Raw genomic sequence first — 25,241 nt, 5'->3', positions numbered from 1 at the left:
TTGTTTTATAGCGGTGCTATCAATGCTGGCACTTGGCACATGCCTGGGAGGCGACGTGGGCTGCGCAACCATCAGCGTTGCTGTCTGGCCATTTTCAATTTTGTTCATGACCTTTCATGTTTTGATAAAATGATATCCTTCGACGTTGGGAATGACTTGGCGTCGGTGAACTGGTTATGACGATTTAATAGAATTAGAAAAATAAATGAGCTTAAATTTTGACTCGTCACCTTGTCAGTGAAACGTTGACAACTTCGAAAGTAGCATTTCGATACCAGATCGTTTCAACGCAGTTCATGCGTTATGCATTGCTGAGATAACCTTCTCTGGCGGAGTATGTCGAATGTACAATGCCGCGCTGTACCCGAGCTGCAGAGTATACCGCACTGACAAAAGAAAAAGTGTTTAAAAGTCTATGAAAAAGTCTATAAAAATCGAAATTCTTTTTTCTGTGTTTGTGCAGTATAAAAAGCTTGCGTTTTACAGTCCGCAAGCCAGGAAACGCGCTGCCTGTGAGCTTCGTGCACGGACCACTCTTTCTGCTGAATCATCATTTTAGGCGACCTCTCTCCTGCCACCTTCACTTCCACCGTGCATTCGCGACCTCGTTGGCCACGCGCATTCACGCTCAAACCTTGCGCGCAACAGCTTCTCCATTTTCTGCCGTATCTCCGCGGCGCAAAGTGCAACGCAATCACCACGCGAAGAATGAATTAAGCTCTGTTCGCGCAACCGATACCCTGGGCTTGCGAGAGGGGACGCGGCGTCACGATGCCCGAAGACCAGGATTTTACCTCCTTTGACGAGGACAAGTGGAAGGCTCAAGATGTGGCCGATCAACGCGAGATCTCACGCCTTTTGGAGCAGAGCCAGGATGGATCTAGCGGCGGCTTGAAGCTCGACGATACCCCCTTCGATCAGACGAACAAAGCCGACGATGCGGAAGACTTCGAGGACATTAGCGATGACGATCTACCCGACGAGGAGCCCACTGCCGGTGGCTCGCTCGAGATTCCATCCCTAACCGATGATGGTGGCACTAGTAACGATGCCGATGATCTCTTTGGCGAGGGGCCGTCTTCGCCGACTGATCCTATCGGAGACCACCCATCCCCCGGACCACGCGTGCGTGATACCGAAGCTGGTGACGAAACCCAACGAACAGATACGGGATTAAGCTTCTCTGGAATGAACTTTGATCCCGACCCGCACATGTACGGCGCCGCCAATCAAGACCCCGATATTCCAGCGCCTGCCGAAACTGTTGAAGACTTGCTGAAGGAAATGTGGCCCGCGTACAAGAAGGGACATGTTCTTGTTTGGAGCGAGCTACTGCCGGCAAAAAGAGCTACATGGAAGGGGAAAAAGCCGGTCAAGAAGCCAAAGCATCTCGTCACAAGCAAGCTGAGTCTCGACCTAGCACCGGATGAAGAAAAGCAGTTCCGCATCCCAGGACCAGCAGCAACCAGCTCCCTCAAGCAGAGGCTGATCGCATATGATTCGAAGCGTCTAGTGCTTTGCGACAAGGACTCGGCCGAAAACGAAGATGAGATAGTCCAGTTTGATATCGATCAAGAATCCGACGGAGAGCCTGTCATGGGCTATACGATGCGCGACATTGAACTCGCCTGTCAGGATTGGGGCAATGATATCGAGACCTTTCAAGAACAGTTCCAGACACGTCTGGCTGCTGAGCTGAAGGAGAGTAATCAAAAGAGACACCTGAATGCCGACCAAGACGACGAATGGGATGCGGAGTTTTTGCAAGACTTTGGGGAGGATACAAAAGTCCGATCAAAGAAGCGCAAGTTTGTTGCATCTGGTCTTCCCGAAATACCTCGATACACTGCGCCATCGTTTGACAACTTCGAAGAAGCGACAAAACGCGGTGCGAAGCGGGTTCACTTGGACATGAACGACCCTCATCTCTTAATAGAATCGGATTCGCAAACCAACGCAAAGCGCGCACGTCAAGATGATAAGAACAAGCAGACTGGCGCTGGACATCTGGGACGCACCATGGCGCAGCGATTCAACCTTTCCAACGATGAGGCGTATGACTTGCTCAAGGAGAATCATCAAAGCAAGGTCCGCGCCACTCTTGGCAACATTTCTGTGGAACACAGTATGCCAGCTATTAAGTTGACCTGGCCGTACTACAAGGTGCGGCTGCCAGGCACAACTGACGAGTATCATCGTCCTCGTTTTCGTTACAAGAAATTCTCGCATCACAGCATTAAATTCGAGAAACCTCAACATCAGAAGCGCAAGATGATGAAGGGCAAGGCCCATGAAGTATTCCTCAAGTCAAAGGACTTGACTCTGGGTGACAACTCTACTGCCGTTCTCTTCGAATACTGCGAGCCGAGGCCGCGAGTTTTAAACAATTTCGGTATGGGCACCAAGCTTATCAACTATTACCGCCGCAAAGATGAGAAAGATGAAGAGCAACTGCCCAAATTGGAGCTCGGTGAATATCGTACTCTGTTGCCTGAGGATCGTTCCCCGTTCTCGCTTTTTGGCACCGTGGATGCTGGCGAGACTGTACCCACGCTGCACAACGAAATGTACCGGGCTCCAGTCTTTAAGCATGTCCCGAGATCAAATGACTTCTTGGTTGTCCGGAACACAACAGGTATCGAGGGCTCGCGCTGGTATCTGCACAAAATTGATCATATTCATGCGGTAGGACAAGCGTTCCCGTCGGTTGAAGTTCCCGGGCCCCATAGCAGAAAGGTCACGAATGCTTCCAAGAATCGTATGAAAATGCTCGCATTCCGCATGATACGACACAGTCGAACAGACAATTGCCAGCTATCCGAAATGACTCGGCATATTGCTGAATCGACTGATACGCAGAACCGCCAAAAACTGAAGGAGTTTTTGCAATATGACAGAGAAAGCGGGGAAAAGGGAATGTGGCGCTTGAAGCCAGGCGAGGTGCTTCCTGATGAAAATTCTATCCGCGCCATGATCAAGCCAGAAGATGTCAGCTTACTGGATGCCATGCAGCTTGGTATCAAGGAACTCGAGGATGCTGGCTATGACCCTCGAAACGCCACCATTGAGGACGAAACTCAGGCGGCTGAGGAAGGGGAGGAAGAGGACGTGGAGGAGGACAGTAGTAAGATTGCTAAAACTGCTGCTAAGAAGGCACAGGAGAAGCAAGAGGAAACGCTCGCAGACAAGATGGCACCTTGGAAGACGACTAAGGCATTCATTGACGCATGCGCCCAAAAGGCAATGCTCCAACTGCACGGCGAGGGTGACCCGACTGGACATGGATTGGGCTTCAGTTTCATCCGCACGTCCATGAAGGGAGGATATATCGAGGCTGTTCAGGGACCTCTCGCAACTTCCGCGGACGCTATTGAACGCGAAAAGCGAGCCAATGGTGGGCATGCATACAACGTGAAGAAGCAGCAAGCTATGTACGAGGAAGGTATCCGTGAAATCTGGGAGAAGCAAAAGGCGACCTTGTCAGATGGTACGGCACACGACGACAATGATGTTCAGCCGCAGGAAGACGAAGACGACCGATTCAACGTTCAGGCGGCAGCGACACCGGCGCTCTTTGATGACGGAATCAGCCAGATTAGCGGTTTGACTTCATCCAGCCGTCACCAAAAGCGGGCGATCCGAATCAAGCGCGACTACCGGCTACCGGACGGATCCATCCAAACACGATCGGAAGTGGTGCACGACCCGGTCGTCATTTCTCAGTACATGAAACGACGTACAGAGGCGGAATTGGAGATGAAAGAGTATGTGAACCCCCGACTGCGGACCCTTGGGCTCAAACAACGACAATGGCGGCGTTTGCCGCCGCTGACACAACTGTTGCTCCGAAACTCGATATACAAGAAGCAGTTGACAAGCCTGGCGAGGTCCGATTACGGACCTGGTGCTATGGCAACCATGAAGGACTTGACTGGCATTGAATTCAGAGCGCCTGCTAAAACCTATCTACGTATAGCATCTACAGCGTCCGTCCCACGGGTAATGCCGACCATGACCGTCTTGCAGGCATTAGGTATGTTGAATAGGAAGTCGGCGAGGGAAGCCGAAGCTAACCATACCGGTATAGAATCAAGAAGGAACTTGAGCGACTCGAGAAGAACAAGGCCCGACGACAAGCCCGAGAGCAACAGAAAGAGCTGCACCAAAAAGCAGCTGCCGGCGACGCAGGGTCACCTTCAACCGCAGGAGATAAAATCCCTACGGGCACAACTCGAAAGTGTGCCAATTGTGGCCAGGTCGGACACATTAAAACAAACAAGAAGTATGGAATTCATTCCCCCACCCCCACGCCCGTCTTTTGATTGGTGGGCGGCAGCCAAGAAGCCGCCAAAAGCAGTAGCAGCAGCAGTCGATACAGAAGTCCAGACGGTGAAGAAGCTCAGTTTCCCAAAGCGGCTTCACATCTCTAACCAGCAGGCGCAACGCCGGAGCAAACAACGCGCGAAGGAGCTGTTGGATGAGAAGAAAAGGAAGGAGAAGAAGAAAGACAAGGAGGAAAAACAACGAGCACGAGAAGAGCAGAAGCGGATGCAAGAAGAAGAGCGAGCAGAGAAAAGAAGGCAGCAAGAGAAGCAGAGACTTCAGAGGCAGCAAGAGAAGGCTGACGAGGCTCGAGCTCGTGAGGCAGCCGAGGCTGAAAAAGAAGCAGCGAGGCTGAGGAGAGAAGAGTACAAGGCCAGAGCTTCTCTCTCTGCCCAGCGAATTGCGGCGAAATTTCGAAGCAGATTCGCATTCTGATATGACGCAGTTGCAACCTTTTACGACGGGACACCGAAGACGACACAATGCTGCTTTGGGAGGCATTGCTGACTGCTGCTTACTACTGACCGAACCATTTTGCTGTTACTCATCGCTTTGCCACGATCACTGGATTTAAGAGAATTTTCGCTAACATATACCGCTTCCAAGGTTATGTCCTTTGCTCAACGGTACGATGAAGGCCGACGCAGCAGCGGAGCACGGCGGTTTTGGCAGTTATAATGCTGGCACTGCAGGCTCGCCATCGTGAGCAGCCTGCAATAGCGGACCGACAACGGGCAAACGCAAAGGTCGAGGGACCGGAGGCGCAATACATTCGGGGTTAAGCAGTGTACATGACATATGGGGTTTGGAGTTTTGGTTTTTTTTTGTTTGAATTTGGGACTATGGTGTATGGCGTTTACGAGGATAACTACACCAAGTATACTTGGGTTATTGCTTTCTCTGTTTTTCTTTTCATCAGAAGATGATAGTTTGTGTTGCTGGCGGTTCTCAATCAGCGGCACCACATTGGCCAAGGCGAGACGGTCATAGCACCAAAAAGATAGAATGGAAAGCCACTAGCGTTGCATGAAGAAACAATCGTGACGTCTTAGAGGAGCGCAGTGACCAGAGCAGGCAAAGGTCTTGGCGTAGCGAATGGGACGAAGAGAAACAGGATACGAAAATACAACGCGCGTTCTTCTCCATGCCCCTGCCACGTTTGGCGAACTAGCGTGGTTTATGCATGAAGTAGCGGGGGCCGTGAAGAGGAGAAGTCTGAGATGAGATGATGCGATGCTGAAGACTTTCTTCTGCCCATGAAGGTGAGGAGGCTTGATGATGGCGGTGAAGGGGGGGCGGGAAGGGGTGGGCAGCGCAGGGGGTTTGTTGGTGTTGATGAGGCTGTGCAGAGCTGGGTGTTGGAAAAGCCACGCGTCAAGTGGGATGGCAGGCCTTTGGTCCAATTGCAAGGTAATACTGAGAGAAGCAAGGTACTATGTAAGAGGCGATAAGATGTATCCGTCGAGCGTGGGGTTGGATATGATGATGCTCCGCCCCGTCGGGAGAGAGAGTGTGTGTGTGGTTTATTTTTAGAAACTCTGCGCCGCCGCCGCCGCCGCCGCCGGGTATCGCGCTCCGGGAACTAAACACCCATGAGGCCTAGTCCAAAACTCATGCATGATGATGAAAATAGTTACTGGTAGAGACTGCTGCATGTGAGGTGGGCCGGAGACAATGGTTTGTCGGTATGACTGGGGTGCATTCGCCTGTCTTGGCTACCTGGTGATGTCTGTGATGAGGTGGTGTGACGACGGGGATGAGAGTGTCTGCGCTTGAAAGGAAGCCACAAGGTCGGCGTTTCGAGAACCACGCGAAAAGGGAATGTATCAGCAGATGCTCAGATGCCATGCATAGCTTGTTTCCATTTGTCACTGAATGCCTCGGCTCTTTCGTCTCTTTGCTGCCCCGACAAAGACGGCATCTGAGATGTAGGGTACGCGTCAACCATGAAGCGACGCCACACTTTGAAACTTTGTCCATTTTCCATGGTCTCGTATCTTCTTCCCCGCACCTTGTTTCATCGTCTCGCTTATCACCTTTATCCCAGTAATCACGAGAAAACGCATTTGCTAGTCTCTTCCTTTTTTCCCATCATGGCATCGGGCATGTCTACGAAAGATTGCTGGCTAGCTGCAGCAGCAGAACAATGAGAGGACCCTTGCGGGGATCGGGGGGGACAAACAGACTGTGCCCCTGGTCATTCCCCGCCGCTGCGTGTTTCTATTGTTAGAAGTCAAGAGAGGATCAAGGTAGCATCAGCAAAAAGGAATCGGCGAGGTGCCTTGCTGCTGCGGCTGCATGCAATAAACCAATGTAGTAATATGCGACGCTGTTTCTGGCTCACACACATGGGCGGGGGCACCCCTGGTCCCGGTGAGACGGACGACTGATGCGAGGGCAACCAGGTGTCAAATCAATCAAGCAACTAGCAAGCTGGATAGGGCTTGTGGCTAGGATTGCCCTGCAAGAGGCCAAAATTAGAAGCCATGGCCGCGTGCAAGTAACGACAACCCAATCTACAGTACGGGGGCCAAATAGTCTCGCGCGTTATCATCTCCGAAAGTGCGCCATAATCTCGTTTGCATATTTTAGAGTGTGAAGAGATGACTGGCGTGCATCTCTTTATGACTTGCTTGCGTCGGTCGCTCCACCAGACTACCAGCATGCCCAGTACGATAGTGATCTTGTCGCGGCGCTGCTCCGGGCTAACAATGGCCCAGCTGGAATGTCAATCGGCGGCAACACCTGGACGAAGAATGCGCAATCGATTGGAGGCGACCGTATCGGGAAACAATAGTCTTTCTTTAGATTTGAGACGAACCATTCCCTTGCCCCCGGGTGGCGTAGTTTGGACAGGAGAAAGGAGGAGCAGTTGAAGGGAAACCGCCGGTGATCTTGGGGGCAGATTGAAAACAAAACGTTCCCCCTTGCAATTTATTACTGATTCTTTTTCACTTTTTTTGCTTCTTCCATGTGGTTCCTAATCTTATCCCGCCAGCCCGTGTCGCAGGGCTAGCGCGCGACGTGTCACTAGAAGCTCTGCCGGCAAGCTAATAAGCGAGGCGTGCCACCGAGATGAAATGCTGCAGGGCAGTGGGCTAGATGTATGGTGTGCATCTGTCTCGGGTTCTGGACAAAAGAGGAGTCCAGAGTATGAAGCTGGTATTGTCTTCGAGGGGAAGAAGACAGCACGGGGATGACGGGCTCTTTCGGCCGACTGAACTTGTTGGAAAAGCCGGGCGGCAATTGGCTGAAAAAGTGAGGTCACACTCGGATCTTGTAACACTACGCCACAGTGTATCGCCGCCTGCTGCTTCCGGCACACGAGGTCAACGCTGCTCTATTTTTTTTTCTTAACATGGCAATTTCGAGTCCCCAGACTTTACTCATCAGGGCTAGGACAAGCTTTTGGGATTTGCAAAAAAAAGAATAGAAAAAAAAACGGGAGACTAGCCAGTGAGGCGTTGGCGCTAGCATGAAATGGTAGCACATCACGACGTCGACGAGGTGCTGCGACGGTAGGGAAAAGTATGGGAGATTGCGTGCAAAAGAGCCAGTGTGCAAGTGATCCGCCACCCGAGCTTTTCGTTCTTTACCCCTTCTTCCTTTGTTTTCGTCTCGGGAACCACCGGTCTTTGCCTTGGATGTTGCGCTGGTCGCCGTCACAGCATGAATCGGGCTCATGATTATCTGCTAGTACTGGTACATGGCCTCGCGATTCAGGTTGTAGTTCCTCGGGTCCGTCTTGTGCGGCATTGAAGCTCCACCGCGGCCACATGGCTGTGGGAGGCGTGGGTTAGGTAGATCTGGGCCTGGGCCTGGTCCGAAGAGAAAGCCATAACATAATAGTTGGCAGCTGAAGCCGTATGGAAGAACAAGGCTGATCCTTTTTCTTCGTGTTTACCCATAGATGTATAGTCAATCGTACAGAGTTTTGAACAAGAGACTGCCTCGGGCCGGCAAGACCGCGCGTCATGAACCTGGACAAGTGGCTGAGAGACAGAGCAAGGGGGCCCGGGCTCTTTGCAACGGCGGCTGTGTCACGTTGGCATCATGCCACGCGACAGAGTTTCAACAGACTCGGTAGAAGAAAACGAGGCCAGGATGCGAGTTGGACCAAGCAATTGGCGAGCAATTGTTGGTTGAATGTCAATATCTGCAGACTCGTTGTATTCGGCCAACAAAGAGAATGATTGCTTCTTGTACAACCAACGAACTTACCCTACCTGACACTTCATTGCAACCTTTGGCCTTTCCACTTAAATAAAGGGAACCCGCTTGCCCGCAAAACTTGGCAGCCCTTTTTTTCAGGTGAAGAGGGCCGACCACCTAAACCACCGTATTCGGCGCAGATGGGGGAATGTGAATGGCCGCATGGGAGTGCATTGGAGATTAGAAGAAACCAAAAGAGGCAGGCCAATATTGGAATCCCCCCCCTTGCCCCCATCTCAGGAAAAATCAGGAAGCCGGAATGAGGCCGTTACCCACCAGCTTATTTTTTTCCCCCGCCAACCCAGTGCCAGGGTCGCATACCTCGCTGCTTTGTCAAGGCTCTGCATGTCTCAGACGACAAAGGAGTGGGTGTGGCAGGAACACGGGTACACTCAGTAGTCAACTAGCGAGAACAAGAGAACAGTGAGGAGCAAGGTCATTGTATGAGAGGTGTGATGTGTACGGAGTAGACGAGATTGAGATTACGCCGAGCGAGCTTGGTATGCATGCAGTGCGAGGCCATGCAACTTTCAACTGAGTGCGTATTCTTTTTCCCCCCTCCTCCTGGGCGGGCTTGTTTGTGTCGACTTTGCTGCTGAAAGCAATTGAGGGGATCCTTTCGGTCTTCCGGTATTTTTTTTTCTTTCTCGTCTGGTTTGTTGGTGCCTGTTATCGCGTTGTTTAAACTTGCCATTGTGGCTGACGAGACTGCGGCTCATGGCCCCGGGCGCTTGCTGGGGCGGTCTAGTTGGTCCGTTTAGGCCATTTAGCGGGGAGGACCCCCTGTAGCCCACTGCAGCCTACCCACTAGCGTTTTCTTTTGTGTCTGGTGATGGAACTTGGTTGTAATATCCAGAGAGTGGATGAATGAGAGCGCGAGGGAGAGCACAAGAAAGAAGAGGGAAAAGTGGACGAGGAGCTCGGCTCGGCCGTTTGGCAGCACTCTGCATTGTCCGCGGGACGGTGGGTGTGGACTGCAGTCTGTATGTACCTATGGTACATGCCGTGTTGGTGAGTGATGAGGAGTGAGAGGTATTGAGTCGCAGCCAACAGCGCTTTGTGCGGCCCCCCAACTTGGATCTGGCATTTTGTAATCCCGTGCGTTGTTGTGTTTTGAATGATTCCGTGCTGTTGTCTTGGCTTGCGCGTTTTCAGGTGTTCCAATTGAAGAGACCTCAGCTACCAGACGTGATTGCTGCTGCTGCTGCTGCCAACGTTGGAATTAGCAAGGCAGGCTACAGGCCAGCTGGAATCCACCCACAAAGTGGTCCCGCTAATAAGCCGAACAAGCACTCAGTCAAGCAACAAAGGCAAAGTCGCTGGCGTCCATCCACTCTGTCACTTCTGCCGCTGACTGCCACTGACTGCCACTGACTGCCACTGACTGCCACTGACTGCGGCACCTGTTCCCCAATACTGGTGCTGAGTACACCTCTGATGGAGACTTGCTGCTGGGCTGACCTTGCCCTATTACTCTGCTATCCTCGCTGCCTTGCAGGGGCTCCCGTCAGCCCCGGTCCAGTCCACTCAACCACTGCAACGCCGGTAGCTTTTCACTCACTCCTTGTCACTCACTAGGTACTCATCACTACAGTCTAAGCCCCAAGTGCCACAGCCCACAGCCCACACCCCCCCCCCCCCTCTACCTACCACTAACTACCTACCTGGTGGTGCCTGTCAGGACCCTCTAAAACCATCCAGAGCAACTCCCACTTCCCCTTCCCCTTCCCGCCCACCCCATCCATCCTGCTTGTTCTTTTTTATTTTTTTTTAACCTCCCATGAACTGAACACGATCAAGGTCTATTATTAGAACCCTCCAACGCCAGATCCCGCCCCATCATCCTGCACCACCAGCGCGCGTCCGGCCAAGCTTCCTATTCGGCCAACTGCGATAGCTTCATCCGTTTGTTCGCTGCCGGCTGTCGCTCTTCCGTTTGTCTCTTGATCCGCCTGGCCGCCGCCCCGTCGCCTGCCTGACTGCCTGCTTGTTTGCGCCCGTCACAACCTCACCTCTCCCTCCCTCCCTCCCCCTTCGCCGTTACATGTCCTGCGCTCCAACCTCGACCTCGACGCTGCCGCAGCGCGTCTGTTTCTTTTGCCGCTGCGACTCGACGCTTCTTCTTCTTGCCTCGACCTCGACCGTGACCTCGTCTCCGCCGTCTGTCACCCTCAGATCCCCGCCAACCTCGCCGCAGCTCCTGGGCTGCGCGGCCAGCCTTGCGACTGCCCATAGGTCCACTCCTCGTGCAGGCGTTTGCCTCCCGCAGCCAAGACAATCACTCGTCGCTCGTCCACCTGCCCACCGCTCTGGCACTGCTTCGATTCGTCATTGCTGCGCCCGCACCTGATCCAGTCTGCCAACCGTTGCAGATTGCCTCTCGTCGCTGATCTCCCCAATTATAACCAGCTCCACGCCCGTCTATCTCCGTTGCGACACGGCCAAGCACTCAACATAAACTCGGCGCCTGGCCCTATTCTCACCGGGTGTCTGCCGCCTACCATTCACACCTGCTGCTTCACATAGACAAACGCCACCATGGGTCGCAGAAAAATCGAAATCAAAGCCATCAAAGATGACCGCAACCGCTCAGTGTAGGCTCTCCCGCCTGGCTTCCGCCTCCAACTCTACAGCTTCCACTTTCCTTGCTAACCAACACGCTTCACTACAGAACATTTCTGAAGCGCAAAGGCGGTCTCTTCAAGAAGGCTCATGAGCTCTCCGTGCTTTGCTCTGTCGATGTCGCCGTCTTCATCTTTGGTAATAACAAGAAGCTCTACGAGTACTCTTCGACCGATATGCATGATCTCATTACCCGCCACCAATATGTGAGCCCAGCTTCCTGCCCTTCTTCTGTGTTACATGCGACTGACACCACTTCCAGCATGGCGTTGCCAACGAACACAAAGGTCCAAACGACTTTGCCGGCGGAGACGATGGAGACGACGACGACGAAGGCGACGCGACGCCCCCGAGGGGCCACGAGGAGGCTCAGATGATGCCTCCCCAGTACCACCCTCAGCATGCTCACTTCCCGCCGCAAATGCGCCACCACACTCCTACAGCTTCCCCCCCTGTTCCAAATGGCGCGTCTTTCCCCGGGCACCACGGTCACCACCTTCCTCCCCGCGGTAACTCGCCACAGCCGCCCATGGGACGTCCAGATTCGAGAAACGATGGCCGTCGCATACACTCGGGCATGGTCCCGCCTCCACCGCCGGGCACCCATCCTGGCATCACATACATGCCCGCACCTCCCATCTACAATGGACCTGCCGCTCCCTCGCAGCCTATGATGCACCCTCACGGCGGCCAGTATTATCATGCACAGTCGCAGCACGCTCATCAACCACCGCCGCCTCAAGCATATGGTGACGATCGTCGGCCGCCTCAGCCACACCCGCAGCAGCCTCAACCTGGATACACGCCCCAACCGCCGCCTCAGCAGTCTCAACCTGGGTACACGCCTCAGCAACACCCTCAGCAGCCTCAGCCCGGATACTCGTCTCAACCCCCGCCCCAGTCCATGTCTATGCCTCCTCGCCCCGATATCCAACAGCAAACGTCCATGTCGCATCCTCCTCCACCGCCAGAACGTCGCAACATGGACCCTCAGCCACCGCCCTCTCAAGACGCACACCCGGAAGTCGACACCCGCTACCCACCTTTGCTCAACACAGATTCGGCCATCAAGAAGCTTCCTCAACGTAGGTCACACAGCATCTTCACGCCTGTAGAAGAGAACCGTTCCATTCTGGGACAACATTCTAGGCTGTTCAATTCCGACGAATCCACCATCAAGGAGGAACCTACCAGTCGGTCTCAGTCTGTTGACGGTAGTGCTCCAATACGGACGTCACCTCCGCTACCACGCTCGCATAGCTCTATGGACAAGTCACGAAATGTTTCACTACCCGACGCCGCCTTTGCACCGCCATCCCGGACGAATAGTGTGACCGGAGGCCCGTTGTCTGGTAGACCCCGCGGCCCCAAGCTCACTGTGCAGATCCCAGATGGAGGCTCTGAGCAAGGTGGAAGCGCCGTCACCGGAGACTCCAGCTCACCGCGCAATCCTGCAGATACCCCAACACACACGCAAAGGCGCCATGGCTCTATCGTGCTGCCCCCGCCGTCTCCGTCCGCTTCTGCGCTGTTGTCTGCAGGAGCCACTGGCCCGCCGAATCCATTCGCCAGACCGCCGGTAAACCCGCAAGGAATAGGGAGCAGCCTTGCCAACAAGAACGAAACACCACAATCTGCGCTCCCATCGAGGTACCTCGGTGAATTCCTACCCAGCCCAAGCAGCTTCTATCCAGAATGGAACTACAAGGCTAGCGACAGCAACACCGCGCCTAGTCCGCTCAACTTCTCAACTCCCGTAGTGGGCTCTGGCCCTAGCTTCTTGACCCAGGATCAGAGTCAACTGGCCACGTCATCCGCCTCGACGGCGGCCTCGTCCACAGCCCCGACAGCCGGTGCGCCTGACAGCCTCAAGGTCCGCGAAGCGGTGAAACGAAAGAGCGAAGGCTCCGCGACGTCGAGCGCGAGCAGCCACGGGCCCACGACGGAGCCCAAACGAGTCAAAGTTGAATAACGGCCGGTCCCAAGTTTCTTTCATTTCACATTGTTTGCTTTGAGTTGTGAGCAAAGTGTTTTGGTGTTGCTCGCCCTGTCGGGAACCAGCATCCTATACCTTTTTGCCATTTACTTTTTCTGTGTTTTTGGTCCGGCATATTTCCTGATACCCATTCGCGCTCTTTGGACGACGCTTATGTACATGCTGTGGACGAGGTCCCCATGATAAACGCCGACAGGTTTTTTTTCGTATACACTTTCATACATTTTTGATATATGAACTGTCTTGTTATACTAACCAATGTTTCTTCTTCTCATTCGCGTCTTCGAAAAAAGGCCATCTGCGTCGATTTACTCTTCTTGGTTTTACTTTTGTGCTTTTGTTTCTTTTTGCTTATACGTCGGGACTTCTCATGTTTCTTTTTCTGGCAAGGATAGATGGGCACCGAAAAGAAAGGACAATGGCGAGGTTTGACGCCAATTCAGGGAAATTTAGGTTTCTTTTTTCTTGTTTTTGTTTTTTTTGTTTTACCTTGTCGGATAGCTAAGCTGGTACGACTCGGACCAGAGAAAAATACACAAATACTTTTTATTCTACATGTACTATTTGTGCCTTGCGACGACTCCTTTTCTACTAATGCGATTGAGAGGCACGCACGTATGAGCAACATCTCGGAAACGCTGGAAATTCATAAACACCTATATGCAAGAGACCTGAAACCCTGAATTCGACACAAGAGCAAGACATGAAATAAAGCCGGCCAACTCCTTCAACACCCAAAATAAAATAATACAGACGCTCCCTTGTCCTCGTGTACCCTTTCTGCGTTTATTTTCCGCCCCCCCTCTCCTTTCCTCTTCCAATCCGTTGGATAATGCAAATTGATTAAATCCTGAGAGTGAGACCCTTGTAAAGAAAAAAAAAAGGCAAACAGCGTCCTTCTTTTAGGCATGCGACGTGCCATAGTTGCGGCTATTATTGTTGCCGTTGTTGTTATTGTTACTGTTGCTGCTGGGATTGTTGCGCGCATCCTCCCAGCTCGCGGCGAAGCGTCGGCCAGTGGCCGCCAGCAGGCTCTCCTCCTCGTCCTCCTCGGCGTCCTCGTCCAGCTCGGCCAGGTTGACGCGTGGGGTGCGGAAGATGGCTGTGACGAGCACCACGAGGAAGATGGCGAGAAAGGCAAACTGGCCCCAAAAGGTGACGATGCCGAAGAACGGCCACGTCATGGTGATGCGGTTGAGAAAGGTCGACATGACCGAGGGCGTGCACGCGCGGGCGGCATAGGGGTACTTGGCCGACTGGGAGCAGGGGAGCACCTTGTCCGGGCTGGCGCGGCAGTCGGGCGGCTGGCCCGGGTGGGCGGGCTCGAGGCTGCAGAAAGTCTGGGTGCCAAAGGCGGCGTACTGGGGGGCGACGAACATGGCGACGGCGTAGTTGATGGCGAGGGTGATGAGGCCGAGCATGACGGTGGCGATGAGCAGGGCCTGGGGCGCGGTGCGGCCACGGCGGATCTGGAAGATGCGGATCCAGAGGAAGCGGATGCCGACGGTGGCTATGCCCGAGATGGAGGCGCTGAAGAGGTGCAGGACGAGCAGGGCCATGAGGACGTAGTCGACGGGGAAGACGCGCGCCGTCTGGAGAAAGATCCAGTTGATGGGCTGGAAGACGCGGACATGGCCGAGGACGTAGCCGCAGCGCTGCTTGCACACCGAGTGGGTGGCCTTGTCGATACCGGTGATGAGCATCGAGACGGCGACGAGGACGGACAAGAGGAGAAGCAGGATGCCGCCAATCATCTTGACGGGCCGGAAAAAGGCGCAGACCTGGAGCCAGGCGTGGTAGAGGCGGCTGTGGCCCTCGCCCTGGGCCTCGGCGGCGAGGCGCACACGCCGCACGAGCGTCTGTTCCTCGCGGACGAGGGCGTCGAGCTCGCGGCGGTCCTTGCGCGTCATGCTGCTGTCGTTGCGGCCGGTGTAGCGCATCTCGAGCTGGCGCTGGCGCTCGCGGTTCTGCTCGAGCTGCGAGGCCGTGGTGGCGGAGAGCTGCGGCGCGGATATGGCGGGCGCCGACTTGATGAAGGAGATGGGCATGAGGGCGAGGCCGGCGCTGGTGTAGACGACGTAGAGGAGGGTGCCAAGCGTGACGAGCAGGCCGAGCGCAAAGGTGAGCGCCTTTTCGCCATTGTTCTGCGAGGCCAGCAGCTCGCGGTAGTAGGACCCGGGCTTGCTCCAGTCCTTGCCGGGGTCGGCGCTGCCGGCCGCGGGCACGAAGAAGCCGATGAGGAAGAGGGCGACGACGAGGGCGACGAAGAAGAGCGTGTACTTGGCGGCGGCCCAGAGGCGCGAGCGCCAGGTGCGGCCCTCCTCCTCAAACTCAATCTCGTCGTACTCTTCGTACCAGAAGTAGGCAAACGGGATGAGCAGCAGGCACAGCAGCGCGTCGAAGCTGTAGAGCGTGTAGTAGAGGACCTTGAGCGAGAGGAGGATGTCGGCGACGCGCTCCGGCGTGGCCCAGTGCTTCTTGAGGCCGAGGCGGGCTGACGAGGTCGCCGAGACGAGGGCAATGTCGACGGGGAGCAGGAGGACCGTGGCGAGCAGCGCCGTCAGGCTGATGATGGCGACGAAGCTGACGACGGCGGAGCGCTCGCGCGGCGTCTGCCAGGTAAAGGTGGTGATGATGGCCGCGACGAGGCAAAAGGCAATGGCGCAGACATAGGCGACCCAGATCAGGCTGGTCTGGATCAGACCCGCGTCCGCCATCATGGTGACGTCGGGGGGGCTGTTGAAGCTGAAGGTTGTGCTTTGTGGTGATGAGTACTGTTCGCATCCGGCGACTGTTGAAACTTCCTTTGATGTTGGAAAAGGAGGAGCAAAGAGCCGGGTCGGTGGTGATGAGAAAGTGGGAGCCTGAGAGTCGTGGATGTTTCGTGACGCAATCAAGGAAGCTCGAATATTGAAACTTGCATAAGTGAGCGCCGCTAGTGCACAGCTTTGTGCTGCACTGTTAATGCTGAAGAGCATTCCTGTCTCAGCCGCTGGGTACAGCTTCCCCAGAGTGCTGTAGCAGCGCTAGCTCAGTGCTGTAACGGCGCCTTATGCCCTGTGAAGCTCCCCTAAGGCCGGCCACTTGTGCGGATCAATCCACTGCCGACCCGAAGCTCCAGCCTCAGCTCCAGCCAGATCCAGCCACACTCGCTGCACCACGAGTCCACCACCCATACTAGCTGCAGCCCTGTACCTTTGTACTTTTACGACGTCCCATCGCAAACTCGCAACCCGCGCGACGAACCATTACAATCCCCCCAATTCGACTCGCAGGTCGGCGAGCGAGAATGACCTGGTCGCCATGCAGGTCTACACGGAGCTTGTGGCGCCCTCGGCCGTCACCCATTCCCTGAGCCTGTCCTTGACCTCGTCCACCGCCAGCAACCTCGTCGTCGCAAAGGGCTCCCTCGTCCAGATCTTCGAGACACGCACCATTGCCGCCGAGCTCGACCCGCAGTACCAGCCCGAGCAGCAGCCGCCCGCTAAGGCCGAGTCCGATTTTGACATTCGCGGCAACGATGACGACGGCCTCGAGTCGTCGTTCCTCGGCGGCGGCGAGACCCTGATGCTGCGCGACCGCACCCACAACACCAAGCTCGTCCTCATCGCCGAGGTTCCCGTCGCCGGCACCGTCATCGGACTCACCCGCCTCCGACTGCAGAACACCGCCTCGGGCGGCGAGGCGCTCCTGCTGGCCTACCGCGGCGCCAAGATGTGCCTGACCGAATGGAACCCGCAAAAGGCCGCCCTCGACACCGTCTCGATACACTACTACGAAAAGGACGAGCTGCAGGGAGCGCCGTGGGAACTACCCTTTGGCGAGTACGTCAACTATCTCGAGGCGGACCCTGCTAGTCGATGCGCGGCCTTCAAGTTTGGCAGCCGCAACTTGGCCATTCTGCCGTTTCGCCAGGCGGAGGAGGATCTCGAGATGGAAGACTGGGATGAAGCGCTCGATGGACCCAGGCCTGCCAAGGAAGCAGCCCTTGCGACCAATGGAGATGCTCATGGGGCGGAATCACAGCATTCGCCATCTTTTGTACTGCGCCTCCCGCTCCTCGACCCGACACTTTTACATCCAGTCCACCTCGCGTTCCTTCATCAATATCGAGAGCCAACGTTTGGTATCCTTTCTTCTGCACAATCTACGTCGATTGCTCTAGGGTTTAGAGACCACATGACCTACAAGGTCTTTACCCTGGACATGAAACAGCGTGCTTCCACTACCATTCTATCAGTCACAGGACTACCCCAAGACCTCCAACGCGTCATTCCGCTGCCTACACCTGTTGGCGGTGCGCTTCTCGTCGGTGAGAACGAGCTCATCCACATCGACCAATCTGGTAAAGCCAATGGCGTTGCGGTGAACTCGATGGCCCGACAAATGACATCATTCAGTCTTAGCGACCAATCCGAGCTCAACTATCGTCTGGAAGGATGCGCAATCGAACCCATTTCTATGGAGACTGGGGAGCTCTTGTTGATTCTTAACAATGCCACCTTGGTGATTATCTCTTTCAAGATTGATGGACGCACGGTGTCTGGAATCAGTCTGGCTCCCGTCTCGAAAGAGAATGGTGGAAACATTCTCAAGAGTCGCGTGTCCTGCATTACTCGAATCGGCAAGACCTCCATGTTTGTTGGAAGCGAGTCTGGTGACTCTGTTGTTCTTGGGTGGTCCAGGAAGCAAAATCAAGAGAAACGCAAAAAGTCGAGAGCTCTGGATGCAGACCTAGCGCTTGATGTTGAGGATATTGATCTCGATGATGACTTTGACGAAGATGATGACTTATATGGCACGGAATCGGCTGCTGCAAAACCATTTCAAGCTGCCAACGGAGCAACCAAAAGCGGCGAGCTCATTTTTCGCTTACAAGATTCTCTACTGTGCCTGGCACCAATCCACGACGTTGCGCCTGGTAAAGCGGTGTTCCCACCGGACAGCGAAGAGGCTGTTTTACGAGACGGCGTCACGTCAGAGCTGCAACTTGCTTGTGCTGTCGGCCGAGGCAAGGCTGGTGCCATTGCTATTTTGAACCGTGAGATCCAGCCCAAGATTATTGGAAGATTCGAGTTTCCGGAAGCTCGGGGCTTCTGGACCATGTGTGTCAAGAAACCGGCACCGAAAGCGCTCGGCTCCAATGCCGTCATCAGCAGCGAGTACGACAGCACTGCGCAGTTTGACCGGTTCATGATTGTTGCCAAGGTCGATCTGGACGGCTACGAAACATCAGATGTCTACGCCCTGACAGAGGCTGGCTTCGAAAGCTTGAAAGATACAGAATTCGAGCCCGCGGCAGGCTTTACAGTCATGGCGGGCACCATGGGAAAGCAAATGAGAATTGTTCAAGTATTGAAATCAGAGGTCCGATGCTACGACGGAGATCTTGGCTTGAGTCAAATTTTGCCCATGATGGATGAAGATACAGGAGCTGAGCCAAGGGTGGTCAGTGCAAGCATCGTTGACCCGTATTTGATGATCATCCGGGACGACAGCAGCGTCTTCCTTGCCAAAATTGGTAGCAACGATGAGTTGGAAGAAGTTGAGAAGAGTGGCCCCCTGACCTCGATGAAATGGCAGACGGGCTGCTTATACGCCGATCACGGCAGATATTTCCAACCAGGGCAGTCTGTGGAGGGAGATGCTAGCCCCAAAGTCATGATGTTCCTGATGAGCACAACCGGCGCCTTGCACATGTACGACTTGGACAATCTTTCAGAACCAGTATATGTTGCGGAGGGCCTTACCTCGACACCCCCTTTCCTGTCTGCAAACTTCACAGGCCGCAAGGCTGCTGCGAGAGAAACCCTGACAGAAATTCTCGTTGCCGATCTTGGCGACGTGGTAGCTAAAAGCCCATACCTCATTCTGCGTCACAACACCAATGACCTTACTCTGTACGAACCTGTGCGATACCAAGAACCAAACAGCAGCTCGCCGCCCCTATCGGACACATTATTCTTTAAGAAATCGACAAACTCTACTATAGCAAAGAGTGTACCGGCATCGGACAAGGAAGAAGACGAAACACAGCAAACGCGCTTCGTTCCGCTCCAACCGTGCGGCAACGTCGGCGGCTACAGCACGGTGTTCTTGTCTGGCGATTCGCCCAGCTTTGTTCTGAAATCAGCAAAGAGCATACCCCGCATCGTCGGTCTCCAAGGTCAAGGCGTGCAAGGCATGAGCACTTTCCATACGGAAGGTTGCGATCGAGGCTTCATATATGCCGACAAAAAGGGCATTGCTCGAGTCAGCCAATTGCCCACGGATACAAACTATGCCGAGCTGGGTATATCAGTTAAGAAGATTCCGCTCGACTGCGATGTCAACAGGGTCTCTTTCCACTCGCACACAGCAACATATATCGCTGCGTGCTCAACGCGGGAGCCGTTTGAGCTACCCAAAGACGACGACTACCACAAAGAATGGGCCAAAGAGAATGTGGCCTTTGCACCGACTATGCCGCGAGGCATTCTGAAGCTCATCAGTCCTGCGGCGTGGACGGTCATTCACAGCTTGGATCTCGAGTCCTGCGAGACAATCGAGAGCATGATGGCACTTCACCTGGAAATCTCCGAGGAGACCAAAGAGCGACGCATGGTCGTCGCTGTTGGCAGTGCGATTTGCAAGGGCGAGGACTTGCCCACGCGCGGCCGCGTCCAAGTGTTTGACATTGTCACCGTCATCCCCGAACCCGGGCGCCCAGAGACGAACAAGAAGCTGAAGCTCCAGGCCAAGGAAGAGCTGCCGCGTGGCGGCGTCACCTCGCTGTCGGAGATTGGCACCTCGGGCCTGCTGCTCATTGCGCAAGGCCAAAAGTGCATGGTGCGTGGTCTGCGCGAGGATGGCGGTCTGCTGCCTGTGGCTTTCTTGGACATGAATTGTCACATTCTGAGCGTCCGGGAGCTGCGCGGCACGGGCCTGTGCCTCATGGCCGATGTTCTGAAGGGCATGTGGTTTGCAGGCTACACGGAGGAGCCGTACACGTTCAAGGTGCTCGGTAAGAGCGGCGGCCAGATTCCGATGCTGGTGGCAGACTTCTTGCCGGATGGCGAGGATCTGTCCATGGTTGGTGTAGATGCAGATGGAGACTTGCACGTCTTTGAGTTCAACCCTGATCGTACGTACCCCGTCCTGTCGCTACGCGAGATGTTCTTTTTACTAAATTTGATAATGCAGATCCCAAATCCCTCCAGGGTCATCTGCTGCTGCACCGCACCACATTCTCGCTGTCCCCCAACGAGCCCACAACGACGGTCCTGCTCGAGCGCACCATTCCCGCCTCGCAGCCGCAGCCGCAGGGCGACACCGGGGCCGACACGCCGCACACGCTGCTGCTGAGCTGCCCGACCGGCCAGCTGGCGGCGCTCACGCCGCTCAGCGAGTCGGCCTATCGCCGGCTGCTGTCGCTGACCAACCAGCTGCTGCCGGCGGTGGTGCCGCACGGCGGGCTGCATCCCAAGGCGCACCGCCTGCCCGAGGGCCGCGGCGCGCCGAGCCACTCGCGCGCGGTGGGCGTCGAGACCGCGGCGTCGGGCCGCATGATTGTCGACGGCGCGGTGCTGGCGCGCTGGACGGAGCTGGGCGCGGCAAAGAGGGCCGAGATGGCGACCAAGAGCGGCTACGACGACATGCAGGAGATGAGGGACGAGCTGGAGGGTGTGCTGGGGTGGTCAGGCATGGCGTATTTTTGAGAGGAGACCTTTTTTGGGGCATTGTATAAAAGAAGGGGCGGCTGTAGAATAGTTAAGAAAAGCAAAATCTTTGATGCATTAAGCTGGCAGGGATATGTAGTGATCCAAATGTAGTCTTGGCCTTCTGTCACACACGAGGCGTTTTACCCGTCTTTAAATCCAACTGCCCACTTATGACACATTCTTTCTCGAGAAATATGGCCATCTTTGGTTTTTGATTTTATCAACCTGCTCCCACCATCGGTGTTTACATGTGCGGCCGCAAGCGCGTCCGAGCAAACCGGCGTTAATGCAGCAAAAAATCGCCGACGGAATCACAGTTCCGCACCGCAGCAATCACGTATCGTCGTGGTCATATTTAATTCCTTTTCCTCAAGTCTTTTAAACTTCTGTTGCAAACAACGTGATTCATGGTTTCTTACAAAAATACACCCAAGCACAGAGACAGTTGATGTTTTGCGAGAACGGCCGCTCCCAGAGTTCACAGCAACTCTACGATGCGTATGTTGCTGCCATCGCCGTGTTGAATCCGCTAGTCTTGATACTTACACCCCGCCCGATCTTCCTCCCCGTCTTTAGCACGCAGCAATACAGGCCGCAACGGTGGCGAACAGGCTTCCAATATGCTCAAGATCGCGTCGCAGTCTTCGGAAGCGCCGCGCGATACCGAGGGCGGTTGCTTATTTGCAAACATGTTTGCCGAGGTTTTGAGTGATCCCGGGGTTCAGAAGAACATGGATGTGCTGCGGAATCGGCAGCCAGGAGAAGATGGCTCCAGCTATTCAGCAAACAGTGCCAACGTGGACGGCAACGCAGATGCTGGCCACAAGACACCTTGATACTAGGAACGACAGGGATGCTTCCATGTTCTGACAAGATACGAGCAATTGCGAACAATTACGGATTGATTATCGGAAATCTAAGTGATAGCATGGTCAAAGTCCACAGTTCTGTCATTGAGATCGTCGTAGGGTAGCGAGCTCCACAAAAGTCTAAAAGTGGAGTGGTCAAATAATTTGCTATATATAATAAAATAAAACCTCCACTGGCATCTCTGAGTGGTCTAGTTGGTTCATGGCGTCCGACTGTAATTGCTTAAATGTCATCGGAATGTCGGCGGTTCGACTCCGTCCTCGGAGATTTCTTTTTGCCGTTTTGCACCTCTGGATTCCGTTTGCACTCTCGAGAAATACCTTTTTTTTTTGTCTCATGCGGTCGGCCGCTTTTTTTCTCTCCCAATAAATGTTCATATTTGCTTTTTGCTTATATTGTCCCTTGCCTGATTTACGTTTTTGAGCGTCATTCCCAGGGGTCACCAGACACCTACGAGCCACACCCTCCCACTGGCACGACGTGGCATGCATGCGCAAAGTACATCAAAAGCGGCAGCGAAGTGTCAGATGTTATAGCAGAAATGCGATATGTATTTTGATCGGAACAAGGTAGAAAATATTGCCCATACGTCATTGTAACCAATGTAATTGTGATGGGAAAAGCAGATAACTGCCGCTTGCGGCGGGGCTTGTAACATAGTCGAGATATTCCAGTGATAGGCTTTGCAAAAAGAAGCTTAAGAATTTTCCCCCGTCAAAGCGCGCAAAGACAATGAACAAAAATTCCAGCAAACTCCGAAGCATCATAAACTCCACGCTGTTAATCCATGTCACATGAGGCGTAAATAGGTGGTGAATAAGTAGTGATAAGAAACGATAAAGACAAGAAAAGAAGAAAAGCGCATATGGGCCAAGTCAGGAGCGCCGTTCGGAGGGGGTATATATTGGTTAATAGCTGAAATCAACATTGGCCATGGTTGGCATAACGGCCTTGTCTTCGTCTGATGAAGAGTTACCAGTGTCGTGGGCAGTGGTAGAAGAATTCGTGTCGTTGATCGTAGTCTCCGCGCTCATTTGCGAGGCAGTCGCATGCAGCTCATGCCCTGGAGGTGGAATGGCGCTGGGGGACCAGCCCTCATCCACAATCTGCTGAAAGCTCCAGCTGGGCTCGAAATTCTTGCTGTTCCAGGCATGGTCGACTCGCTCGTACATTTCATCAATCTGCTCGAGGCTGATCTTGCTAGTCTCATATACCATGAACCAGACGAAAAAGACGGCAAAAACGCAAAAGGCACCCCAGATGAAGAAGATTTTGGGACCGAAGCCAGCGTTGCCAGGCCCAACGTCCACCATGAAAGGCGTGCTATAGGCAATACCAAAGTTGAGCAACCAATTTGACGCAGTCGAGATGGACATGGCCTTGGCTCGAACTTTGAGGGGGTAAATTTCCGAGGTGACGACCCAGACTACGGGTCCCCAGGAGGAAGCAAAGAAGAAGATGTTGAGAGAGCAAAATACCATGAGGATAGTTGATTGTGCAGCTTTCAGGTCTTGGCCAGCCGCTGTGGTAAATGCTGCAATGAAAAGTTGGCAGGCAGCCATGCCGATGGCACCAGTCATCAACAACCTTCGCCGACCCCATGACTCGATGACGAGAAGGCCGGGTAAGGTGGAAACGACGTTGATGACTTGGATAATGAGGGATTTGGCGTAGGGGCTGTCGATTCCTGCACCACCGAAAAAAGTCGTGCTATAATACATGATGAAGTTGATGCCAGTGAGTTGCTGAAGCATTTGCAAGCCGCAGCCGGTAAAAGTACGGCGGGCCAGATGAGGCGTGCCGACAAAGATCTCTTTCCACGAGTCGTCACCTAGGGTCATTTCGTATTGATGATTGGCTATGATTTCGTGCAGCTCCTCGATGAGAGCAGGGTGAGTGATGTCGAGTCGACGCAATCGACTGAGCGATATGCCGGCTTCCTCATTACGACCCCTTTTGACGAGGAATCGGGGAGTCTCAGGAAGGACAAGGAGGCCAGCGGTGATGATGAGGGCTGGTACCAGCTGTAACCCAAGAGGGATGCGATATGATGATGAGTTTTTGATCCGTGAGGTTATGATATTGACGATGGAAGCGGATAATAAACCGACGGTGATGGAGAACTGATATGCGCAGACGAGTGTACCACGGATCCATTTTGGCGCCATTTCGGATTGATACATAGGGACCAGCACAGAGACAGCGCCCACGCCGACACCAGCAAGAAATCTAGTAAGCCATTAGTGTCAGGTTGACTAAGTAGACACATAGCAAACATACCGGCCAACAAGGAGAAGAGGGATGGATTCAGCGCAGACTTGGCATATCGCACCAACGCAGAAGAGTGCGACGCCGAGGAGGAGCGATTTGCGACGTCCCAGCCAGTCTCCGAAGGGAGCGGCGGCCAGGGCACCGAGAGCAGTTCCAGCGCTGAGAATGGCGACAATTATTGAAGAGTCTCTTGGGCAAAGATTAGTGTTGAGGCCGGGGTCGCTGCAGTTTGTAGCGAATTGATTTTTGAACTCGTCCATGGCGAGGATGCCGTTTATCGCACTGCGAAGCAAGCCAGTCAGTATTCGCTGCAAGTATGTTGCAACAAGATGGTGATTGGGTAGAAAATAAGTAGAGAACAATTGGGCTGTTCAATACTATGCACGGGTATTGTATGCTTAATCTTGCTAGACGGCGGCGGTCGACGTTCGAATGAGGTGCCGTAGGGTCTTGAGCATTCGGAGCGAGTACCGTGTCGAGTGCAGCGAGGGTTGAGGAAAGAGGACGAGACTCAAGGCTTACCCAGTGTCGTAACCAAACAAAAGTCCACCAGAAGCGACAAAGAGGCCGACCATGATGGCCGGGGCTGATGAGCCTGCGACATTGTCGGGCTTATGCCAGCGCATGGCAATCGCCATGGCGTCGGAACAGGATGAATCAATCCACGGTCGCTGTCGGCGGCGATCGGTCGCGCTTTATCCGGGGATAGAGGGGATATTGCCAGGGGCGGCCGTCGTCGAAGCAAGAGCTGAAGTGTGTCGTCGGACAACTAGTCGGAGCGTTGTGTACTGTCAACGGTTGATCGTCAAGATGGGGCGATTTTTTGCAGCGGGCAGGGAGTCGCGAGCGGGTAGCGACTTGAGTATTAGAAAGTGGATAAAATAGGCAAAAAGACAGTATTATTCGGATTAAGCGGCGAGACGGCAAACGAAGTCGACGAAAGGGCGAGCGGTTCGATCAGAGAGGGGGCGGCGAGGATGGAGTGGTGAGATTCAGAGTGTTGGGTAAGGATGGTAAGTTTAATGTGGAGTGTAGATGGTGAGAAGGAGAGAGTCTTGAAGAAAAGACGGGGTGAGAAGCAGCTGGTAGAGGGGATGGGCGACGACAGTGAGCGCACTACCAAACCATTCACAGGCATACCAGCGCGAGAGTGGCAGTGGGCTGAGGGTCCTGGGGGGCCGGCGCACTGCCTGGGGGAGACGAGTATCGAGCCTGGACTAACGGGGGGGGGGGGGGGCAGAGACGAC

At 54.2% G+C, this 25,241-nt stretch overlaps 6 protein-coding genes across 6 annotated transcripts; 4 read left to right on the top strand and 2 right to left on the bottom strand.

Annotated features, from left to right (window-relative positions):
- Positions 1-771: 771 nt before the first annotated feature.
- Positions 772-5,029, top strand: LMH87_006847 (uncharacterized protein; the record flags this gene model as incomplete). The annotated part of the gene is made up of 4 exons (XM_056204801.1): positions 772-3,764; positions 3,977-4,033; positions 4,088-4,282; positions 4,930-5,029. 4 exons carry the CDS (start codon positions 772-774, stop codon positions 5,027-5,029), a joined length of 3,345 nt encoding a protein of 1,114 aa, XP_056060120.1.
- Positions 5,030-11,073: 6,044 nt separating this feature from the next.
- LMH87_006846 (uncharacterized protein) lies at positions 11,074-13,129 on the top strand (the record flags this gene model as incomplete). The annotated part of the gene is made up of 3 exons (XM_056204800.1): positions 11,074-11,129; positions 11,207-11,363; positions 11,420-13,129. The coding sequence occupies 3 exons, from the start codon at positions 11,074-11,076 to the stop codon at positions 13,127-13,129; spliced, it is 1,923 nt and encodes a 640-aa protein (XP_056060119.1).
- A 926-nt stretch (positions 13,130-14,055) lies between these two features.
- On the bottom strand, positions 14,056-15,873 carry LMH87_006845 (uncharacterized protein; the record flags this gene model as incomplete). The annotated part of the gene is made up of 1 exon (XM_056204799.1): positions 14,056-15,873. One exon carries the CDS (start codon positions 15,871-15,873, stop codon positions 14,056-14,058), a length of 1,818 nt encoding a protein of 605 aa, XP_056060118.1.
- A 583-nt stretch (positions 15,874-16,456) lies between these two features.
- Positions 16,457-20,850, top strand: LMH87_006844 (uncharacterized protein; the record flags this gene model as incomplete). The annotated part of the gene is made up of 2 exons (XM_056204798.1): positions 16,457-20,276; positions 20,336-20,850. The coding sequence occupies 2 exons, from the start codon at positions 16,457-16,459 to the stop codon at positions 20,848-20,850; spliced, it is 4,335 nt and encodes a 1,444-aa protein (XP_056060117.1).
- Positions 20,851-21,347: 497 nt separating this feature from the next.
- LMH87_006843 (uncharacterized protein) lies at positions 21,348-21,689 on the top strand (the record flags this gene model as incomplete). The annotated part of the gene is made up of 2 exons (XM_056204797.1): positions 21,348-21,351; positions 21,430-21,689. The coding sequence occupies 2 exons, from the start codon at positions 21,348-21,350 to the stop codon at positions 21,687-21,689; spliced, it is 264 nt and encodes an 87-aa protein (XP_056060116.1).
- Positions 21,690-22,631: 942 nt separating this feature from the next.
- Positions 22,632-24,632, bottom strand: LMH87_006842 (uncharacterized protein; the record flags this gene model as incomplete). Its single annotated transcript, XM_056204796.1, has 3 exons — positions 22,632-23,952; positions 24,004-24,276; positions 24,517-24,632. 3 exons carry the CDS (start codon positions 24,630-24,632, stop codon positions 22,632-22,634), a joined length of 1,710 nt encoding a protein of 569 aa, XP_056060115.1.
- Between the last annotated feature and the right edge of the window lie 609 nt (positions 24,633-25,241).

This window comes from Akanthomyces muscarius, chromosome 1 (assembly GCF_028009165.1).
Source record: "Akanthomyces muscarius strain Ve6 chromosome 1, whole genome shotgun sequence".
NCBI lineage: Eukaryota > Fungi > Ascomycota > Sordariomycetes > Hypocreales > Cordycipitaceae > Akanthomyces > Akanthomyces muscarius.
The sequence above is the reverse complement of the archived record's forward strand: the minus strand, read 5'-3'. Positions and strand labels throughout refer to the sequence as shown.